General features: G+C 40.2%; 1 protein-coding gene across 2 annotated transcripts in view; it reads left to right on the top strand.

Annotated features, from left to right (window-relative positions):
* Positions 1 to 22,032, top strand: part of FGD5 (FYVE, RhoGEF and PH domain containing 5) — a 110,048-nt gene extending 88,016 nt beyond the window's left edge. For both annotated transcript variants that reach the window (XM_040589800.1, XM_040589801.1), the window contains exons 13-21: positions 4,388 to 4,471; positions 6,079 to 6,158; positions 10,042 to 10,141; positions 12,290 to 12,427; positions 13,519 to 13,621; positions 15,371 to 15,501; positions 17,179 to 17,307; positions 19,034 to 19,182; positions 19,917 to 22,032. In XM_040589800.1, the coding sequence (XP_040445734.1) occupies positions 4,388 to 4,471; positions 6,079 to 6,158; positions 10,042 to 10,141; positions 12,290 to 12,427; positions 13,519 to 13,621; positions 15,371 to 15,501; positions 17,179 to 17,307; positions 19,034 to 19,182; positions 19,917 to 19,953 (951 nt within the window). In that variant the 3' untranslated portion in view covers positions 19,954 to 22,032. The remainder of the gene's footprint in view (positions 1 to 4,387; positions 4,472 to 6,078; positions 6,159 to 10,041; positions 10,142 to 12,289; positions 12,428 to 13,518; positions 13,622 to 15,370; positions 15,502 to 17,178; positions 17,308 to 19,033; positions 19,183 to 19,916) is intronic.
* Positions 22,033 to 22,355: the final 323 nt, after the last annotated feature.

The raw sequence follows: 22,355 nt of genomic DNA on the forward strand, positions 1-22,355 counted from the left end.
ACTGAAGGATAACCCTGATAATTAAACCCCTACACATCCCAAATGAGCCCATCAAAGTAAAGCTGCATTAGAACATGCTATAAGAATTGGGTGCGTGCCAGACTCCTGCTTGGCCTGTGCATTCAGGGTGTGCTTTCGTTGTGTGTGCACTTGTGCTTTGAGTATATGCCTATCAGGACCATTGTATGTCTATGCACAGTCCATATAGGCATGAGTGTACAGGACACACATTTAGGGGCTTTTGATGTGCCTGTGTTTCGGCAGGTGTATGTTGTATGTATCACAAGGTTACTTGAGCTGGCTCTTTTGTGCAGGCTGCTGGTATTGTTGAATCTGGTGTTTCCTGGCAGGATGTTTGGTGAGTTCTGCTCTGCGCCTGTTTCCTGAGTCCATTCTCTGTTTACAAGGATGTTGGGGCCTCTTTGCAGCTCAGTACAGGCTGCTGACACTGGCAGGCCCCCTAACTGCCCCCCAACCACAGGACTTTGCAACTCAGACAGGGTCTCTTATCTCACCCTTCCAAGAATTTCTCTACAAAGGCTGCTTGTATTGCAAGTGGGGTGCAGGAAGCTGCTATCAAATGGGAGGCTGTTTAATGCTCTAGCTGGCAGGGCTGCAGTATAGGAGGTTTCAGAGTCAGAGCTTGGAAAATGCAGCCCAGCACACATTCAGGCTGCTCCGCTGACATTCAGGGGATGTTTAATACAGACTTCAATAGATAAGACAGGGTTCATAATGAACTACCCTTTAAAACATTGAGAAAAAACGAACAAGTGGTAGGAGCTTTTAGACAGAGTACATTACGTATGGATGCCAGCAGTTCAGCAGGGCATAGATAAACTTTCTTGGATCAATAAATTTGGACACTGTAGGGTAGAAAACTTGCAATGACCTCTAATGTTACTGGGTTCCCATCACAACAGAGGGGATTATAAAAGAAGGGGGGAAAAAGAAAAATAGTAACAGAAAAAAAATCAAAGAGCAGATGTATCCTTCTTTCTCTGAGTTATCAGCTGGTGTTTCAGGGACTGTGTGCACGCATGGAGCAGTGCAGAATAGGAATATTTGCTCCCATATAAATATCTGAGCAGTTTGGGGATCCCAATTATTCAAAAGTTTTCTGGCAAACAGGAAGTGGGTCTGAAGCCCCAGGACTTCTGGGAACTCCCCTTCAGGTTGTAGCAGTCAATCTCTTCTACCACAGATTCCTGAGGGGCTGCAACATTAGCCTTTGTCATGGCCCAGTCCTCACTGCTTCAGGGAACACTGTGCAGTGTGAAGCAGGACAATGCCTGAAACTGCTGGTACTAATGCTAGCTCCATTCATACCATTCATACAGCCACCACTCACATCTCCAGTGTGGATGTGGCAAAGTAGACAGCAGCAAGTGCAAACCCCTTCTTTCTTCATGAATATGTATGCCTTGCTTAGCAAGCTTTGAAACATTTGTCATGATTTCGTTGTATCAAGCTGTGGCTGGTGGGACCTCAAGAGTCACAGCTCACCACTATATACTATGGGGGAGAAAAACAGGAGGAGAGAAAAATCCTCCAATGGACAATTATAAAGCAGTCATCATGAATGTTTAATAAAATCTTGGGATATTAACCAAAGCCGTTGTGACAATGATATACACCAGGATGTCATCCTTAACCAACAGTAATAAAAGAATGAGCTGCTTTTAAAAAATATATATACAGCTTTATATAATAGATGGACTTTGCTGTTCAAGAAACCCAGTAGCACATTATGCCAGAATCCTGAGCTTCTCTCTTAGGAGTTCACTTGTTTGGGCTTAGTGCCCATAACTAGTTAGTTACCTTTTATTGTGGTTTGAAACGAGCCTTAAGTATACTGGCACTGTTGTGTGGCAGAGGAAGTCCTGTTTTCTCATATAATCCTTCAAACATTCAGGAGATAGCAGAATCACCAGACAAATATGAGATTTCATTAGTGCTCTTCTATTTCACAGAGTATTTTCTTAATGTTAGCAATAAAGTGTGCCTGCCTTTTTACCTTTTTCCTACCTGGCTGCTGCAGTTCTAGTTGCTACAGGTCATATCAAGTGAAAATGTCTTTCATCTGCTTTTCACTGAAAGGTTTATATTTGCTCAGTTTTTTCTACCTTAGCCTCCTAGATACTTAGTGTACAGTAGGTTGTGATGATTTTTCCAGTGTTGCATAGCCCTGGTTAATCTGGGAATCATCATGTGGTCAGTACTGTGCAGATGTCACTGTGCTGACTGGATTAATGTTAGCGTGGAGTGTCATTTATGGTGCAATAAGCAAATCACAGAAAAACTCTTTGACAAACCATTTGTCACCTTATTCTAAGGAAATTGTATTATGCTCTTGCAAAGGAGTAAATACTTTAGACTACAGAGAAGACAGCATGAGGCTCCTATTCAGACTTGACAGTATGCTTTTATATCATCAATTGAGAAGTGTTATATTAAAAATGCTTTAAACTCCACATGACTGAAGACTTACTAGAAGGATGCAGAAAAATACACATTATAGTGGCCAGTGCAGGAGAGAATGGGAGTCTTTTTGTTAAAATGTTAGAATGGAATGTTTCAGCATTTTCTACAAAAATATTGGCTGATCCTATTCAGTAAACCCAAATCAATTTTTAAAAGTAGTAAGATTTGAAGTGAAAGTTTTGGTGAAAGTCACCTTTTGGTATGCTTTGAATCACATTAATGGGAATCTGAATTTTAAAGGTGGGAGCTAAAGCACATAAGACTGATTTACTGTGAATCAGACAGCTACTTAACGAATCGGTGTCCACGAGTGAACTCACGACCCTAATAAAGGCAACAACAGTTTTGCTGTTAAGTCCAAGGTGAAAAGAATTTAATCCCATGAGTGTTAATTCCATGTCATTTTTCTTTAACCATTGTTTCTGCTCTGTAAGAAAGCTGAACAGAAAAAAGAAACCCTTTAACAAAAAATCCACAAGGCTCCGCTTTCTGGTTTTTTTCAGGCAAGCAAATGAGTGAAGATTTTACACCAGCAGTTTTAGGTGGTCAGGCAGTACTATCAAGACCCCAACAATTCTAGTCATACAGGATACATTATTTTTTTGCCAAATCATTCTTTAGTTTCCTTCCTTGTTCTCTGCATCTCTTTCTCATAGTTTTCCTTCCAAAATATAGTATTACCATCCAATTGTCTATATTTAAATGTCTTTGTCACAAAGGAATCCAAGTGAAGCTGTTTTTTGTCTACTTTTCAATTTCATGAAAATTTTTACATTTAAGATGCCTTGTCCCTGGCATCACACAGTATTACCTATGGCTTGGTTTTACATTGCCTTGCACATCTTTGTTCATAGTATCCTAGTACAGTAATCAAGGAGCTGACTGAGTTTATGCATATTGGTACTGATGTGGGAGGTCTGGAAAGACAGGAGAACATGACCTGCTTATTCAAGCAAAGAAGAGAATGCATACATATAAGTGTTACTTTGGCAATGTTAAGACCCACCGATACTTTTATTCCTTCTAGCAGTAAGAGAAGGAGAGGCCAGCAAAGACCTACAAGGTCCAGTTCTGTTGTTTCATTTGTTTGTCGGCACAAAGGTAAAAGGCTGCAGTAATATCTATGATTAAGCTAGGAAAATGGCAGAGAAGATCTGATCCTATTTACTATAAACTTTGAAAAACATGCCCTCTGCAAGCAGCTGTGAGAAGTATGGAAATATTTGGAGTGTTAATTTACAGATTATTTTTCCTCATAAAATGAAAAAAGTTTCTCATTTTTGCCCTTTCATGGTCTCTGCTGTGGCCCACAGACTCACCAAAGCCATCTGATGTCGAGGCGAGTTTTGCTAGCAGTACAGTTACTACTCTTAAATATCCAAACCATTCCTCCCTGAATTGTTCCTCAGACTGTGGCACCTCTCTTCACCCCCGCTTCCTTTTTGTCCAGAAAATGGAAGTCTGTGAAGGCGAGCCCTACCCTGGGCTCACTGCCGTTTCACTGTCAGGGGCACCCTGTGAGAGTCAGAGTTGCAGCATTCTAGGCAGTTAGTTGGTACTGCCAGGTAGTAACTGCAGGGCCTGTCTTCTCAACTTGAACATGGTGTTGCGCTTAAAACAAGCAGTTGTTTCACCCAACCTGAATGAAAAAGAGCTGATTATCTACTTGCTTAGCCACCAGCAACAGTCAAAAATGGGAAGACATCAAAGTCCTGGATGCAGACGCCCCAGAGTTTTGTGGAAATGCAGGTCTTAATCTAATCTGTGAGGCTTGGGCCTGTCTTTCTAACAAGTCCTAGCAGTTCATCAAGTTACTGCTTGTTCTGGGTATTCTCCCCAGGAGTAATGGGCAAGCCTGTAAGCCATATTGCAAATTATTGATTTTGTCTTTCTTTTCATATAGATGAATGATGTTCTGCTGTACACATATCCCCAGAAGGATGGCAAATACCGACTGAAAAACACCTTGGCTGTGTCAGGCATGAAGGTAATGCCTCATCTGTATTGTAGTCTGGAATTAAAGTTGTATAGTGGGCTGTTAGTGCTTTGCTGGTTTATGTCTCATATAGAGCAAGGGGAAAGAGGCGATGGACCTGTTATCCGGGTATTCCCTTGCCTCTTACAGGAGACAGAAGGAAAAATAATATAAAGCAAACATAAAAGATTATCTATAAGGCTGTGACTTAGAATGACAGCCTTATTCAGGCTACATAAATAATACAAGCCAAAATCAGATTTGCCATCTGATAATGAAACTGGAGACATAAAAGATTTATTACCCTGTTTTGTCCATTCCCTTCTTCATGTCTCCAGCCAATGCATGGTTGTTCCCTACAATATATTCACTAGGCCTTAGTCTGCCTGGTCTTAAAATCCCGCCACTCAAAATTTAAATAAGCTTTCACTTGTTTGGTTTTCATGTGCCCTTTAACTGTTTTCATCAAAAGCATTAATGTGTTCAAAAAGTGATTAGCCAACTTCACAGGGAAAAGGTATATTGGGAGCTATTACATGCAATGATATAAACACAGTCTCTTCTTCAGTAGATTTCTAAATTGCAAATTACAGAAACTGAACAAAATTGTACTGCTCTTACACTCTTTCCCTAAGCATTTACTGGCACCAGTACCTGTGCAACAGGAGATATTGGTCTGGAGGGGTCTTTGCTTCTTACCTAGCCATCCATTATGTACCTCCCACCAAGAACCTTCATAACTGTTCTATAGCTAATGTGCCAAGTTGTATTTGTGTGAAAGAGGACTTGAAGTGGCAAGTCAGAAGTCTGGAGAGCTAGGAAACATGCAAGATGACTATTACTAATCATTAATTCCAATGGAATGGCACGGGTGGGTTGAGGTATTAGGAAAAGGTGGGAGGGATCTCTTAGTCTAAAACTAACTGTGAGTTCCCAGCAAGGTTAGGAATCACCAAAACACTCTACCATTAAGTGGAAACGAGTTGCAGCGCAGATACTTGTCAGGGTACATTTGAAATGCTCAGTCACTGGCACAACAGATGCTTACTAGTAACACGTATCAGTACCATGAAGCTACCTTTCTCCCATGTGGCTGTTGCTATTAGTAGGCAAGTAACACACTACATGGCAGGGAAAAGTTTTTAGCTGAGCTGTAGCTTTTAAGTTTGGGGGTTTTTTGCTCTTAAAGAGCCTTGCGGCAGACAGCTGTTCACTGAAGGGCTTCACTGTATAATGTCTGCATGTCAGGAGGAAAGTTATTTCCATTCATTACAAGAATAGCCAAAACTTTTGCCCAAATTAGTCTATCGCTTGTCAGACTAAACATCTCCTAAGCTTGTCATATCAAAACTGAACCCTGACTGGTACTTTATCCTTACCTTTACAGTTGGATTATCTTTTCGTTTAGCACCACCACCTTATTGAAATAGAGAGCTTTTTTTCCTCATTACACCAGCAATATAAAAGACAGAAAACCCTGTCTGCCCACCTCTTTGCATTGAAATAGGAAACAGGTGGCTGGGACGTCATAGTTCCGTATGCATTAAGACTTATATGATATACTGGTTATAGACAGTTTAACTCATGTCCACATTCACGTTCATGGCATTTATTTCTAGGTCAGCCGCCCAGTGACAGAAAAAGCCCAAAACGTCCTGAAGATTGAATGTGATGAATATTGCCTGACCCTGTCAGCAAGGTACTGTCCCCAAACAGCCATGGCAGAGGGTGTTAAACTCTAGAGCTGTGTCTCTAGATTAGTCTAACCAATACCCAAGACTTAACTGGTGTCTTTTTTAACTCAGTTTCAGTCTGTGCTATTGTGACAGACAATGGCTGAGTGCTTGATTACACAATGAAGATATTCATTATAAATGCAAAGCTCATAAACTGTAACTAATTCAACTCGTATGCTGAATAAAGATTAGAAGTTGGCTTTTGATGATGTCTTAAAGAGAAAGGAAAGAGAAGAAAGTGTGTTACTAAGAAGCCTGAGACCTTTTCATTATCTTTTCACACTTTTCATCACACTTTTTCCTTGTAACACTAATAGTGTGTTATATCTCCCTTCCATAAGTTCACTTGTTGCCTCATACCACTAGGGTTGTAAAACTGCTGGAGAAAATAGTAAAAATACCATGCAACAGATAGAAAAGCATTTAATAGTGCTTAAATGTTGTTACTTATTAATTATTAAGCCAAAATGAAACCTTACTGGCAACCTCATTTGTCTTTCTAATAAAAGGAATTTCACTGATTAGTTTGTGTAGTATTATCACTCTGCAACTGGGAGTCAGGATCTCTGTCCTGGGATCACAAGTGAACACCAGAAAGAGAATGTAGTTTCTGATAAGAAGATAGTGGTGTACTGTATTTTTGCATGCTTCTAGCCCTGAATAATCCTGCAAATTTACCTAGAGCTACAGTAGAAAGGTGGCTGGCTTGATTTTCAGGTGTAGTTTACTACAAAAGACATAGCACACTAGCAGTGGTATTAAAATTACAACTTCCAAATAACAAGGTCTTCAATGCTTTTAAGCTGACTTTCCCACCATCAGCCTCCAAGTACAACTTGGCTCGAAACACAGCAGACCTCCCTAAGTTACACAGTGCAGTAGAAAGACAGGGAGGGTGCTTTCTTATTCAGAATCAGAATTTGGGGCTCTCAACCTTCTCAGAGCACTTGCCATCTGAGGGCAGTGCTCAGATACCTGTCAACGCCTTTTTGTCTATTTCCTTTTATAACCAGCAAATGAGACAATACCTGAGATTTTCTTAGAGCTGCACACTTGTCACGACCCTCAAAATAAACACACGGTACTTCTGAATTAGCCAGTTACAAAATCAGGATGCGTACAGCCCTTTTGTATTGCAGAGGGGAAATAGCTCCTGCATGTCTCCTTTATTCAGGGAAACTGAAGTTGGCATCCCTAATGAGAGGCCAGGGATGTTCTGCTTGCATTGTTATGTTGTTTCTTTGCCTTTTGTACTCATACCAGGTCTGTGCTTGGTTAGCCTAAGCAACCACATGAGGCCACTGGAAGCTGTGTTTCTTTGGTAGTAGATAGAACCAGGGCCTGGGACTAAGCTTTCCTTTCTGATAACAGCCAGTGTGAGACTGCCTCTTACCAGAGCACTGGGGTAGAGCCCCTTTCCCTTCCTTGTGCTGCTCATTCTGGGACCAATCTGCCATAAGTCATCCAAGAACGTCTTTTCCTCTCCCTTTCTGTACTGGCTCGCAGAGCTGATGAGACACCAGTGGGACGGCTTGCTCTCCTAACCCCACTGCACAACATCCTTGGCTACTCTCACTGAAAGGAGCACCAAAGACAGAAAAGTACCATCAAGCGTCCCTAAAGACTGTATCTTTTACTGCTTACACCCAAGTGCTGCAAATCTGCACAATCGCAACCCAGACCTCAATGTCTTTACACTTGTACGAGACAAGGGGAATGCATTGAGGAAATACATCATGACTGCTAGGCAGTAAAGACAGTAGAATGAGGATGACCAAAGCTTAGAAGTCAGCATGGCTGTATGAGCAGATGGCACTGTAAGGTCTTTACATCTCCTGCTGAAAATGGCTCACTCATCCAAAGAGCCATGTTATTGGCTTGCAGTGAGCTGGTAACAGATCTGAGCACAGAGCCTTTATGGAGATGGCTTTTACTGCTCTTAGACCTTTTTTTGCATTTCAAAAACGTTCTTCTTGGACACAGGGGTAACTATGTGGTGCCCATATAAAATACCAAAGCACTGGGAGAATGTAGCCAGTGCTGCCACCCTTTTAAGGCTAATTCAGAGTCACAGATAGCACTGTGACAAGACAAAATCCCATCCCAGTCCAGACCACTTTCTGTGTTCCATGGATGCCTCCTGCTGTCCTCTCTATATGCTTAAGGATGCTCTGAGCCTTCATGCAACCAGTGAAATAGCTAATTAAGAATAGGCCAGTGCCAACTGACATAATTTATCTTACTCATCAGCAAACAGGTGTTATTGCCACATTTAGACCTTAATTACCTGTGATTACTGCCTACAGATGTTTAATGGAGTGGAGAAGAGGTTAAAGGGGCCAGTTAGGTATCAGGCTTTTAACAGCAGATTGTCTCTCTTATCTGTCCTTTCCAAAGTGGCTTTAATTTACATCAGTATATGGGCCATGATTTCCTCTGATTTTTGTAAATCATTACTTAATTCTCAAATGAAGAGAATTTCCAAGAAAGAATTAGGAAGAGACAGGTTAAAGCTAGGAATTCTTTTAGTGCTTTGCAGGTTGTGAACATGATTTGTCCGGAAGATACAGACATCTTCAGCTTTCTTAGAAAGTGTAATTTGACAGGACTTTTGGTAGTAATAAGGACTGACTAGTAGTGTGACTCTTGCCAGAGATGATCTCCTACAACATAGCCCCTTGGCTTGCAGAAGTTAGACTATATGCAGTAGATACACTGGTTCAGAGTTTCTGCTCCAGGCTTCTTGAATTTTAGAGGCTGGTGTATTTCAGACAAGGGATTATGCTCTTGGTGCTCTTGATGCAAAGTCAGAGATCATTGATAAAATCTGGCATTTCCTCTCTTTTTGTCCTTTTTTTTTTTTTTTTTTTAAGGCTACAAAATATAAATTGTTCTCAGATGTCTTGTTTGGTGGCCTTCATGAGGACAGTGTGAGGAAACCACAGCTGAACAGCAGCTGGCAATGATGCCACTGCTAATTTTTTCAACAAAATCTAGTGGGTAGCTTCAACGTGAATGTCTAGTATGATTTGGGGAGGGAAGACCACACTGAGTTGCATTCCCTCCTGTGACTGATGCTGGGAACAGCTAGAGCTGTGCAGTTTCAGATGGACAGGAAGTGCACAGCTTGAAGTCACAGCAGGAAAACCAGCTAACACAGGCAAGACAGCTTATGGCTGTAACAGAGCAAATGCGTCTGGTAAGTTACAGAGAGTAAAATCCCTGCTGCTTTTCTGGGATATCTAGACTAGCAGGGAAGCACAACGTGCTCGCTGTTTTGCCTTGTGCAAAGGGAGCATCTAGAGGCCAGTCTGGAGAACTACTGGCCTCCATCCGTAACTGCAACTAGAGGGAAAGCAGAACTTCCTTCCAAATTGCTGTCCTGGCCTCTTGCTGGGAGACTGGAGACTGTCTGTGATGAAGCTAGAGGAAGATGAAAGCATTCACATATCTACCATAGGTGACAGATTTCCGCATTTCCCAAACACACAGATCATCTAAGCATCCCACTGTAGAGATAAGCATTAACATGCTTACTTTGCACAACCCCTGCAAATACTACATGCATGGAGTGCCTAAAACCTAGGGCAGAAATGACGAAAAAAAAAGAGACATTTCATATTGTCCTGTGTGATCTAGGATTGAGCACTAGGATCTACACTAATCATCCTGCTTAGTAAGTCCAACAGTCGATTTTCTTCCTGGTCAGAAAATTACCAGATCAACACAGCAGTGCAGAAAAGCAAACATTCATAAAGTGAAGCTTTTCTCCTCTGATCCAGAAACAGCTTGTTTCAGTCCCTGCTGTGGATGGCACTGACTGCTCTGCTGTATTTCGTTCCACAGCTCTTGCTCAGAAAGGGATGACTGGTACAGCTGCATCAGCAGACACATCCCAGATGACTACAAAGCTCACAACACTTCCACTTTCCACAGCAGCGTGGAGGTAAGAGGAGGCCAAGTCTTTCAATGCTTGAAAAAGAAGGGAGAGGGGGGAGAGAGAGAGGAAAGGAGGAGAGCTGTAAAATGCAGTGTTCCTAGCGGCAAGACTTCTTACTGTTTCCACTTAAACCAACATGCCAAGCTCAAACAATGAAGTTCATCACAGCTCATGGGCCACCTCTGAAATGTTAATCACACTCTATACTCCGTGGTCTTCGCTTAAACAGGAGCTCTTCTGGAGGAAGACTGTTTTGTCCTAAAGGGTGACTATTTTGGATGAACTAAATATAGCTACAAACTTCACAGATTTTAAGAAAACCAGCCTACCCATTACCTAGAGTTATATCATATACACGATGAAGTCCCTGCCTCTACAAGCCCCACCAGCAATATTCAAATTGTACCAACACAGCTGATGTATGTTATTGTTATCCCATTAATTTCAGTTGTACTACTCCCAGTTAAGAAGGCAAAGAATGCATCTGACAAAAAGTAAAAATGCTATTTCAGGTTATGTTGAACACCATTTTTATTAAATAGGCTAATTGGGGGAAAAAAAAAAAAGTGGTGGTGAGGGCACACCTGGAGTGCTGTGTTCAGTGCTAGGTTCCCCACTGCAAGACTGACATGGACATACTGGAGAGAGTCCAACAAAGGCCATGAAGATGATGGAAGGGACTGGAGCAGCTCTTCTGTGAGGAAGTGCTGAGAGAGCTGGGACTGTTCAGCCTGGAGGAGGGAAGGCTCAGGGGGGATCTCATCGATGTATGTAAATACCTGAAGGGAGGGTACAAAGAAGATGGAGCCAGGCTGCTTCTCAGTGGTGCTCAGTGACAGGACCAGAGGCAACAAGCACAAACTGAAACACAGGAGGTTCCCTCAAACATCAGGAAACACTTTTTTTTTTTTTTTTTTGTCACTCTGAGGGTGACTGAGCACTGGTACACATTGCCCCAGGACTTGTGGAGTCTCCATCCTTGGAGATACTCAAAAGCTGCTGGACAAGGTCCTGGGCGGCTGGCCCTGGGTGGCCCTGCCTGAGCAGGGGGGTTGGACTAGATGATGTCCAGTTGCCACTTCCAACCCCAACCAGTCTGTGATTCTGTGATTTAATTTTTGAAGACTTCAGAAAGTAAAAAATTAATTAAACCCAACAAAACAGGATTTTCCTTCTGGCCTGAAGCCAATATACTTCCAAATATTTAACAAGAAAAAATTAGAAATTAGTTAGTATAGCTACCTAAACCAGATCCTTTTTCAACAAATCAAAAAATACTTTATTTTGTAACTCTTCTTCTCATGTAAACGTGAATGTGCACAAAGAGTAGTTTGATGTTTCTGTGTTTAAATCCTGTTTGTCTGCAGAAGCCCGATTTCCTCACAGAAAACCCTCCTAACAGTTCTTCAACAGCACAAGAGCTTGCACTACTTGCGCCAAACACTAAGCTGCTGTGAACTGACAGTGAGGTACCTGTAATACTTTGGTGCTGAACCTGCAGTAACACAGCTTCTCAGCACAGTTCATTAGATTGTATTCAGTTCCACATCGAGCATGGCTCCCTTGCTTGGAGCAAAGGCACCTGTACAGCACAGTAACGTGGTGCATTCTAAGAAACAGGAACAGTGAATACGTTTTCTAAAGCTGCTTACCTATATTCAGATCAGCCATGGAAAGCACGCATCAGATTTGGATTGTGTGGGGATAAATTTAGTTTTACTGTTTTCTGTACTCTCTTGTCCCTGACCTGTCTCAAGGTGTGATGACACAGAGCTCAGACCCTTTTCAACTGAAACTTATAGAACTTTTAAAAGATATTATTTCAAAAGCTGTTAATAAAAAGATGGCTTTCACTTATGTTCTCACCTGCAGTGAACCAGATCCTTGTCTGATGTGGAAGAGTGTCAGTGCCTGACCAGTAATAGATCTACATGGATTTTTACCTGTTGTGACCCTGGCTTTAACAGCACCATGAACTGACTGGTCACAGTCTTTCTGTGCTGAAGCAGCTGTATCTAACTTACAAGGTGCATTAAGAATTAGAAAATTTGGGTATCTTAGCAGGTGAAGGACTGAAATGAGAGGAGAATTGTATGTAATGGAGTAGGGCTGACTGAGTGCACTTCAGACAATTTGTTCTTGTTTGATTTTAAGCTAAGAGAAAGACTTGGAATACCCTTGGGTGAGAGGCCTCCTACTTTGGTGCCTGTGTCCCATGTCATGATGTGCATGAACTGTGGCTGTGACTTTACCCTCACATTGAGGAGACATCATTGCCATGCCTGTGGGAAGGTAAGACCAGTACAAGCTTCTCAGGGAGTCTTTATTCACACTTCTATGACCCTGGCTGCCACTGCTGTAACTTCTGCAAACTTGTAGCATCATCAAGACCAGAATTTGATTTGTCACAGAACCTGTTAGTCCTTTGCTAAATTAGTAATTAGGTTTCTAATGACTCTAGTAGGAAAAACAGTAACCTTCTCTTGAGGGTCAAATTAATTCCCAAGGGTTAGTAGTTGAAGGCTTACAGGATAATTGTTGCTGAGTCTAGCCAGTACGTCTGATATACAGTTAGCTCTAGAGACAATGAAACAATACAGTAAAAATACAGTCTCTGTTCTGGACAGGGCAGTAGCACATCTAGTCCATTTCCTGTCCCTAAGAGTAGCTGGTAAAATTATCTTCCAAGAAAAGTGAAGAAACTCAGCAGTAGAGCATGGTTTGGTCAGTGACCAAAGGGATAGCTTCCTCTGTGCTCCACAGAAGAGCTGCTGCCTTTTGCCCTAAAGCCAAGGGGATTGATAAGCTTTCTTGGTTTTCTCCCTTTATCACTGACTCTGGAGATTGTGTGTACACATAAACCTGCAGTCCTGTTTTAAACCATAGCTGTCTTTTAGCCTCAGTGATTTTTATTTTTTTTAATCAAACTACCAGTGATTTTTGTCAGTATGAGAAAGCATTTACTTTATTTTTTTCTAATTCCACAGAGAAAATCAGCCTGTACTTATGCAGGGACAATAGGAACATGCAAGCTTCCTTAGGAAAACAATGTTACTAACAAAGCTAAGAAAACAGAAGTAATACTAAAATGGTCTTTCTGTAATTCACTGGTAGAGAAGGTACAAGTTCCTGGGGAGACGGGCATAGCAGTGGTGTGTAAACAAATACAGTGATCAATTCTGCTTGGCTTACAACAGGGTAAAGCAATCACATTTCATCCAGTAGACTTACCCTGACTGACACAGTTGTAGGAGAGGGAGTCGTCTAGTCCACTATGCATCTTCCTCCCCCAGCCAGTTCTGAGGATATTTTTTTTTTGTATAAGCATATATATATACACACATTTAAATTATATTTACATGCATTTCTCCTTGCTGAAACAGATTGTATGTCGAAATTGTTCAAGAAACAAATACCCTATGAAGTACCTCAAAGATCAAGCAGCCAAAGTCTGCGATAGCTGCTATGTGGAACTTAAGAAAAGAGGTAAGATTCCTTCATTCTTGGCAAAACTGACAAACCCATTTCCTGCCTGAATAATGGGGAGGCTTTAGGATCTGCTTAGCATGTTGTGTTTTGTTAAAGAGGATTTCTCATTTCAAGCATGAGACATGTGTATTGAGGTCCCAGGAGCACCAGACTGTACCGCAGCTAAAACTGTTTTAGCAAGCCAGGCTCGCTGAGGGCTCCCCCGGTCTTTTGATAAACCAGAATAATGATAAGAACTATGTCCTCTGAGGAGCAGCTGAGGACATGGGGTTTGTCTCACTTGGAGAAAAGGAGGCTGAGAGGTGACATCATTGCTTTCTGCAGCTTCCTGAGGCAGCAACATGGAAAGGGAGGTGCTGATCTCTTCTCCCTGGGATCCAGGGACAGGACGCCTAGGAATGCTTCAAAGCTGTGCCAGGGAAGGTTCTGATTTGACATGAGGAAACATTTCTTTACCCAGAGGTTGGTCAAACACTGGAACAGGCTTTCTAGAGAGGTGGTCGATGCCCCATGCCTGTCAGTGTTTAAGAGATGTTTGGACAATGCCATTAATAACATGGTTTAGCTTTTGGGCAACCCTGAATTGGTCAGGCAGTTGGACTAGACAGTTGTAAGGTCCTTCTAACTGAACTGTTCTATTCTGTGATGTAATTATAAGTGATAGCTCCTCACCATAATTTCAAATGAATTATCCATTAAAGTAAAACAATGGCTTTACTGTTCCTTACTGTCCTCATCCCTGTTGTAGCTTTTACAAAAAGAAATGCTGAGGTAAAGTGCAGAGTCACTAAGAGCTTTTCTACATGGGGAATTAATCTGGTTACAAATGAAAGCATGAATTCAAAGCAGAAGAGCTACTGCCTAACTAGAACTCTGTATTATTGTCCTATTATATGTCCCTTTCCTGATTTAGATACATACCCAAATCAAAGATAAAAGGGGGGGCAGGTGTTACATAGATATGAACAGAGAATGAACAGGAAATAAAGTTCTTGCACAACTATTCATGCAGACAGTCTCTGAAAGTAGGCATATTGTACTGTTAAGGATGAAAAGGTAGGGACAGATGAAGTTTAGTTTTTTCATTCTGATTAAAGAAATTCACACTAGCCAAGCAAATACATGAACGTTCAATACTGTCACAACAGCCTAAACCGCATACCCAAGCTTTCTTGTGTCCAAGAAATGATAACTCAGATTTGTGTTAAAACAATGCTGTGCTTTATACTAAGAGCTTCCAGATAATATGTGTTGCCAGAAGTGAGATCATGAAGATATAAACTCAGATGAGTGGGGTTAATATAGATTGATAGTGACAGAATAACTGTCTTCCATGCGGAACTCAAAGAGAATGGTTCATACAGAAAGAATGTCCTATTAGTGAATCTATCCTGCAAAGGTGTTACAGAACATCGGGGGTATAGACGGAAAAGCCATTTGTTTAATGCTGATTTTAAATTAGAAGAAAACAAGCTGTGTTTTGTGCTTTGTCAGCTGTCTTGCAGGTTTCTTTCAAGTAGCTGTAGGTTATTGCCATTAACCTAGGTTGCTATGAAACCCACTCATCTAATCAGACTTAAAGGGGTGATTGGAAAGAAAAGCTAAAATAAAAACTGGCTGTGGAAGAGGCACTGTATTTTCCTTAGTTATCTGCATTAGTGTGTTGTGTGTCTTTTACCCTTAGTCTGATATATACTGATTCATCCATTTCCCCCTTTCCCTTTCTGAATTTTCTTAATCTTTCAGAGCGGCCACTAAGTGTGAGCTTCCCTCCAACTTCATCCAGGTGTTCAAGCAGTGCCTTCTCCTCTGTCTTCCACAATATTCATTATACATCTTTTAAGAAACAGAAGAAGATCCCTTCAGCTCTTACAGAGGTAGGACCAAGCTGTCTGAGAAAGGCAATGAACTGCAGAGAACTGTGTACTCCAACAGCTACGTTTATAATTCATTCTGTGTGCAGTGGGCTCAGCCCATTTTCATCATGCAATTATTTTTTCTGTTTTTCATAATAGTGTTTAAAATGCAAGCTTCCTGAGCCCACTGAGATATCCAGTTAGAACAGTGTACTGTAGTTTGCTCATCAACATGTGAAGTCTTTAGAAAACTTAAGATGACTTCAAAGTACTACATAGTACAAGGCAGATCACAGTCAATGACAACTATCAAATGAGCATGAGATACTGTTGACTTGTTACCTTTTTTTTATAAGACCCTTACTTGTGAAATCTTACTTTGATTTCAAGAGAAATAAAATACCACTTAGGAAATAGCATCTGGTCTTTGGCAATCAATTCAGGAGCATACATGTTTAAGCAGGTACTTTCCCGCCACCCCACACCAAACTATTTCAAATCAAATGGGTAAAATCTTGATCCCACCAACATAAACAAAACTTCCACCAATTTCAATGGGGCCAGGATTTCTCCAGCTATATTAGTTTTCTTTCCAGGAACAAGGTGCCAATCATGTTGATGTAGTCTCAGTAGCTAAGTTGCCCATTGAACTCAAGCACAGTAAGGTACTTCCATTTCACTGAAATCAGCAGGTATTTATCGTTGTATTAGAGAACAGGGTGCACATGTCTTGCTGAACTCATTGTACAGCCAAGACACTGGAATTTCTTGACGTTTGTTTACGTTGAGGTGAAACTGAGCCAGAGATACAAGCATGTAATACAAACACACAAATCAAATACTGGAAGAACTGGCAGGCAAAATTTCAGCCCCGTTAGGAAAAAAGCATTGCCTTTCTACCACAAGGGGGCAGCACATGTTTGTTAAGATGGACTGTCGCACAATAGCAGTGCTCTGGAACTTTTGCTAACTTGCTTTACCCTGGTCCTGAAACATTTCCGTTCTCCAGCAAAACACTGCCATAGTACTGCTCAGTTTCTGTCTGTGACACAAAAGCTGGTTTTGAATCTCTGCCCATTGTTTCCAAGTGCAATACTATCGCGATTTACTCCTGTAACAAATAACATACACTGCAGTGTTCGTGCGTGTATAGTTCCATCTACTCGAACTCCAGATCTTTAAGAACATTAAGCACTTAAATCTCAAAATACTTCTGTGAGAGGGTTTACTTTTCTCAGAAATATTATTTCACAAATGAAACCAAGTCATAGTCAAGTGATTAACATAAACTGATATAAAACCATTGCAAAGTCCTAAATATACCCACATCATAAAAGTGTTCAGCCACAAGACTGTAAGTCTTGTTTGGAAGCATGTACTTTTAATATACCCAAAAAAACAGACCTGGGAAAAGGGACAAGTCTGGCTTCTCAGAACACAGCTGTAAACTTGCTGACCTCAATAATAACTCAACTGTATATTTTCCCTCAGAGTTACTGAGAACTAAGTTTAACCAGAATCTTCAATTAAAAAGAACTGTAATACTATGCTTATATTTTTCCTGTCTCGATATTTTTAATGGTCTACTTACAGTTTCAGGGACATAGACCTGATTGTCTGGTGTGATGCGAAGACACTTAATCAGGAGGGAAAAAGCCTTTGTTGTTACAAATCCTAATTTCTCCTACTCTGCTCTAGGTGGCAGCCTCAGGAGAGGGAGCTACCATCAGTGGTTACCTCAGCAGATGTAAGAGAGGCAAAAGACACTGGAAGAAACGGTGGTTTGTTATCAAAGGCAAAGTCCTCTACACCTACACGGCAAATGAGGTACTGTGCAAACTGACTTGAAATAGTTTCCTATCTGTGTTCCCTTCTTTACTCTCTACAGGCAGCACAAAGAAATGTGAAAGGTGTAAATGGCAGTTTTCACAACTACCGGCCTTCTGAGACCTGGTCCTAACAGACCGAGTCCCCAGGCAGCAGTCCTTGTCTAAAGGGGCCCAGCCACAGCCTTAGCTGGGTCTTGGCAACCCTCTTCACAAACTGCCCTTCGTTATTTGACTTTTTGCTATACAGGCTATTACAAACTGTCACCCACTGTGAACCTTAGTCTACATATTCACACCCAAAGACTTCAAGATCCTTAGGGATTTTCTGGTGCACTGGGTAACTGCCAGCTATTTTGTAGATAGATGGTGCTGTGATCCATTTCTGGTGGGAAGGAGAATCTTGTAGTTTTGCAAGTATAAACAGGACATATTTGTCCTACCAGTACCAACAGTGAAAGACAGCAGGCAGTCTGCAGAAGTGAGAAGAATGCCTTCTGTATTGGCCTGTAAACTCTTCCTTACAGCCAAGGAGGTTTTATATCAACTACATTTATGTATTTTGTCTCTTCCCAGTCCCTTTTCATATTTTAATTTCTTGCCCTTTTTGAACAGCTGCAATATAAATAAATTTAAAGTGTGACATAAAGTTTGGTTATAACTGACCAAATTCATAAGCAAAGCATAAAAATTAATTTTACTGAACAAAAGACACAGAGTGCCAGAACTGTTGCAACAGCAATATTTGGTATTTTAAGCCCTCTGAAGACTTTGCAAACATCAATTATTTAAACTCAAATCATCACCACGGTGGTTGCACAAAGCAACATTATCCTCTTTAAACAGATGAGGAGACTGAGGCACAAAAGGCTTCATGATTTGGCCAGCAATTTAGACCATTAGCATCAAATTCTGTATCCAATACATTTACCTTACACCTCTGCTAATCTTAAAAGCGATCATTTCTGGTTCAACAACAGGGAAAAAGCAACAGATGGCTAATTACACTTTGCATTCCCAGTTTGAAATTTAGGTCCTAAAAGCAGAGGCAAGGGCAACATACACTTATGGAAAACATTACCTAAATACGGTGACCAAAACTGCTTCTATCAGTAACATCTAAACTGCAATTCGGTTAAAGCTTATTGTTGTTGTTTTTTTTTTTAACTTGTACAAAGCAGCGTCTGGCAAGCAAAATTCATTACCAGCTCAGAAATTTCAAAGCAGCATTTTGGGAAGCAAGTATGCTGTTTGAGACTGCAGATTTCTAAGAAAGTTGCTAGTGCTATGAAAGGAAACGACAAGGTACCAAAAAGACTACTACTCGTACTCAGCAAATAGAAATAGTGAAAAGGAACAAAACTGGGAATGGTAGCTGCTATACTGTCTCACATTCTCAGTAACCTCTAGTTGGCCTCCTGGACCATTACATCAAAGAAAGTCATTACAGTAATGGCTAATATGACCTTCGTGGTCATGTGGATGATCACAAAGAACTGGACTTTTGGAGGTGGTATCAGAGTTCAGGACCAAGACTAGATAAAAAAGTGCAGTACACCGGCATTTCTTCTGTTTGGGTGTGACCCACCAGTGCAGCAACAGAATCACGCTACTGCTTATGTAGCCCTGTCAGGGAGGGGTTGTATCATTATTTGGTTTTCAGAAACAGCCCTCAAACTGTTCCAAGCCTTCTCTCAAAATTTTGTTCACTTCTTGTTTGCTTTCAGGACAAAGTTGCGACAGAAAGTTTGCCTTTGTTGGGTTTCACCATTGCCCCAGAAAAGGAGGAAGGAAGTATGGATACAGTTTTCCATCTCTACCACAAGCAGACTCTCTTTTATAGCTTCCGAGCAGAGGATAACAATTCAGCACAGAGGTATGGAGGCAGACTTCCACACCAGCCAGTGCACAGGTCCGGAAGCTTATGTAGGGCTTTCCCCTCCTCTTCAGAACGCCTTCATGACAGAGGAAACAGCTTTCAGAGTACTGATTAAGCCCAACTGCATCTGACTGGCCTGGGTGACATTAAAAATCTACCTGGTGCTTTTCAGTTCCTTCAGGAAGGGGAATCTGCTCCCTTGTATAGGTAAAGAAGAGGCTGAGTCTCAAGAGTCATGCCTAGAAGTCTATCAAATGTGACTACTGTACAGAAACTTCTCTGATTTACGTGTTCTATTTATCTGTCTCTTCATTTCCTCATAAACAAATTATTTTTTAGATTTTCCATTCTAATGCTACTCTTTCCACATAATAAAATAGTTAATGAAATTAGTAATAAAAATGCCAGAACCTCAAGACACACAGGGAAGGAATGAGTCTTTTGTTGCTTTTAGACATACTTTAGTGGTTTGATCTTTCCTATTCTAAGACAGCACTTGTACTGTCTTTGAGATTTTACAATAAATTGTTGGCTAAGTTTGTACTAGAATGCAAAATCCTAGTACCCAGTTCCCTGCTTTAATCATAAAACTATAGTTTCTCATTAGAGTTGGGATGGCAAATACAGTCCTCTTCAGGCTTTATGTTCTTAAGATACTTACTTTTCTTAAGATACCCATGTTCTTAAAGTGTATATAATTTGTACCACTTTTTCTTTCCTGCCCTTTTTAGGTGGATTGAAGCCATGGAAGAAGCATCCATATTATAGCAGCTATCATTCAATGAACTTGGAATAAGTGATCAGATTTCTATACACTTCCAGCAATCCTCTTCTGTCTTACAAAACCGAACAGTGTATTTCAGACAAACTGGCTACATACACTGGATATGAACTGTTTCCAGATTGCTCTTTTTGCTTCCTTCCTTTACATCCAAATTTTTTGCAAATAGAAACTTTTAAATAGAGAATATTTATGGTGATCTTTATGTCCATGCAAGTTCAGCCTATGCTATAAGCTTCTTCTCTGGTCCCACAGTAAACCAAGTCTAACATCAAGACAAGAAAATACATGAAAATACTGACTACAGTAAGTAATGGGCTCAATTTTACTTACTCTAGAGCACTATCATATTTCATTGGGTTGGTTTTGATGTCTATCATGAAATGAGAAAAAAGGCAGTAAACAACAAATGCTCATTTAAAGCACTTTATTTTTTTATTGAACCACAGATTCATTTTTTTCATGTTCCTAAAGAGTTCTGTGGCCTGATTAATTACTCATCCATTAACACATGCCAGCATGAAATTTTGCCCCATGTATGCTAAATTGTTTCCACAAAAAATGAATGAACACTACATTCAATTTACCTGGTCTACCAACACTTCACTGGCTATAATCCAGGATAATTACTTTCTATCAATTTATAATTTTACACAGATCACTGTATAATTTATGTTAAAGTGTTTAATTTCATAGCACTGTAGTACTCTGAAATGCACTCCAGTAGCTCTACAAATCCAGACACTAAATTACATCACTTCTCCCTAAATACTGCATCAGACTCAAACCCAAAGGTTATTTTTAATTTATTATAAACCTACAGACAGTTTTTATTTAACACTAGTCTTCCTAATAGTGTTAAGATTTTTATCTTCTATTTAAATAGTCTATATTTTCAAAGCTCCTGTTGTTTCTGCTGTTCTTGTTATGAAAACTGTCATAAGAAGTTTAATATAACCAGCACACCATTTGAAATATGCTGGTTGGCTGAAATGCACTTGTCTGAACCTGCTCTGCTGGAGTGCTTTGGAGCTCCTGTGGCTAAACGTATCTTACATCAGACTGCTGTTGTGCACTACATCTCCCAGGCTGAATTCTCAGCAGCCAAGTATCTGTATGACTTCAAAGATACTGTGCTGCTTTACACCAGCTGAGGATACAGATCTCTGGAGTTTGGGGGGTTGGTTTTTTTGTTGTTTTGTTGGGTTGGGGTTTTTTTAGTGTTTTGTTGTGTGTTTTTTTTTTATAAAGATGGTTGAGAAGTGGTATTCTAATCATTGCAATAAAATGGTTTTATGTCCTATATTTGTCATAATATTTGACTGAAGAATAGAATGGCATTTATGATTAAAATATATCTTTGTATAAAAATACCATGTTCAAGAATTTACTTACATTAACATATATTGGTGGGATTTTTATTACTTTGATTTTTCCCTTTCTTCAAGAAGTTTAATGGATATCTGAATTTTTAACCCTAAAAACTGTTTAGAATTGTCCATATTTTTAAAGGTCTATAATATGTATCCAAATGATAAAGATAGTTCAATTTATCAGCTGGAAAAACAAGCTTAAACCAACAAATACATACCTACCACTAAATAAAAATACAGTTGTTTGGGGGTTTGTTGATACATCTGAGTCTCATATTTTCCTAAAGCAGAGATTATCAAACAGAAACAAGTATGAGAAAAGTAAAAGTTCCATAATCTTTAGTTAATGGATGAACACCAGTGTTAACTCTTGGTTTGATGTTAGAACCATGGCCTTGCTACCAATACATTGTAAATGTTTATCCCCCCTTAAAAAGATTTTGCACTGAGAAAAAAATATGAGAATGTTGAATACATTGTAAGATCTCTAACCATGGTCCCAAACAAAACAAAACTGCACTATAGAACAACAGTATTAGGAAGATTTAGGTGCTGACATTTAGTGACTGTTATATGAAGTTTTCAGTTATAAGCAGGAAATGAATACATGAAAATATTTTGTTGTAAAAAATAAGTTACAGTGCTATTAAACATTGTTTTAAGTAATGTGAAAAATAAAAGAGCAAAACATAACTGCAGTTCTACAGGCTATTCCTTTACATTATTTTTACCTTCTTGAATTCCAGTTCTAGTTACTGTAAACTGACACCTATTAACAAATTCTCCGACAAACTAAGGAAAAGCATCAGATCAGAAGATGGTAGAAGAAACCTTCTGGCAGAAATAGGATTTAGACCTAATTGCTATGATGAAGTCTTTCTGTCCGCACCACATTTACCTTCACTAAAGCCCACCCACCAGTCAACTCAGCTTCAGTTACAGATATAAATGGTCTCAGTACAGCACAAAGAGAAAAATAAAAATGTCTTCACAATTTCAGTCCAACTATTAATTTA

This window comes from Falco naumanni, chromosome 4 (genome assembly GCF_017639655.2).
Source record: "Falco naumanni isolate bFalNau1 chromosome 4, bFalNau1.pat, whole genome shotgun sequence".
NCBI classification, from domain to species: Eukaryota; Metazoa; Chordata; class Aves; order Falconiformes; family Falconidae; genus Falco; species Falco naumanni.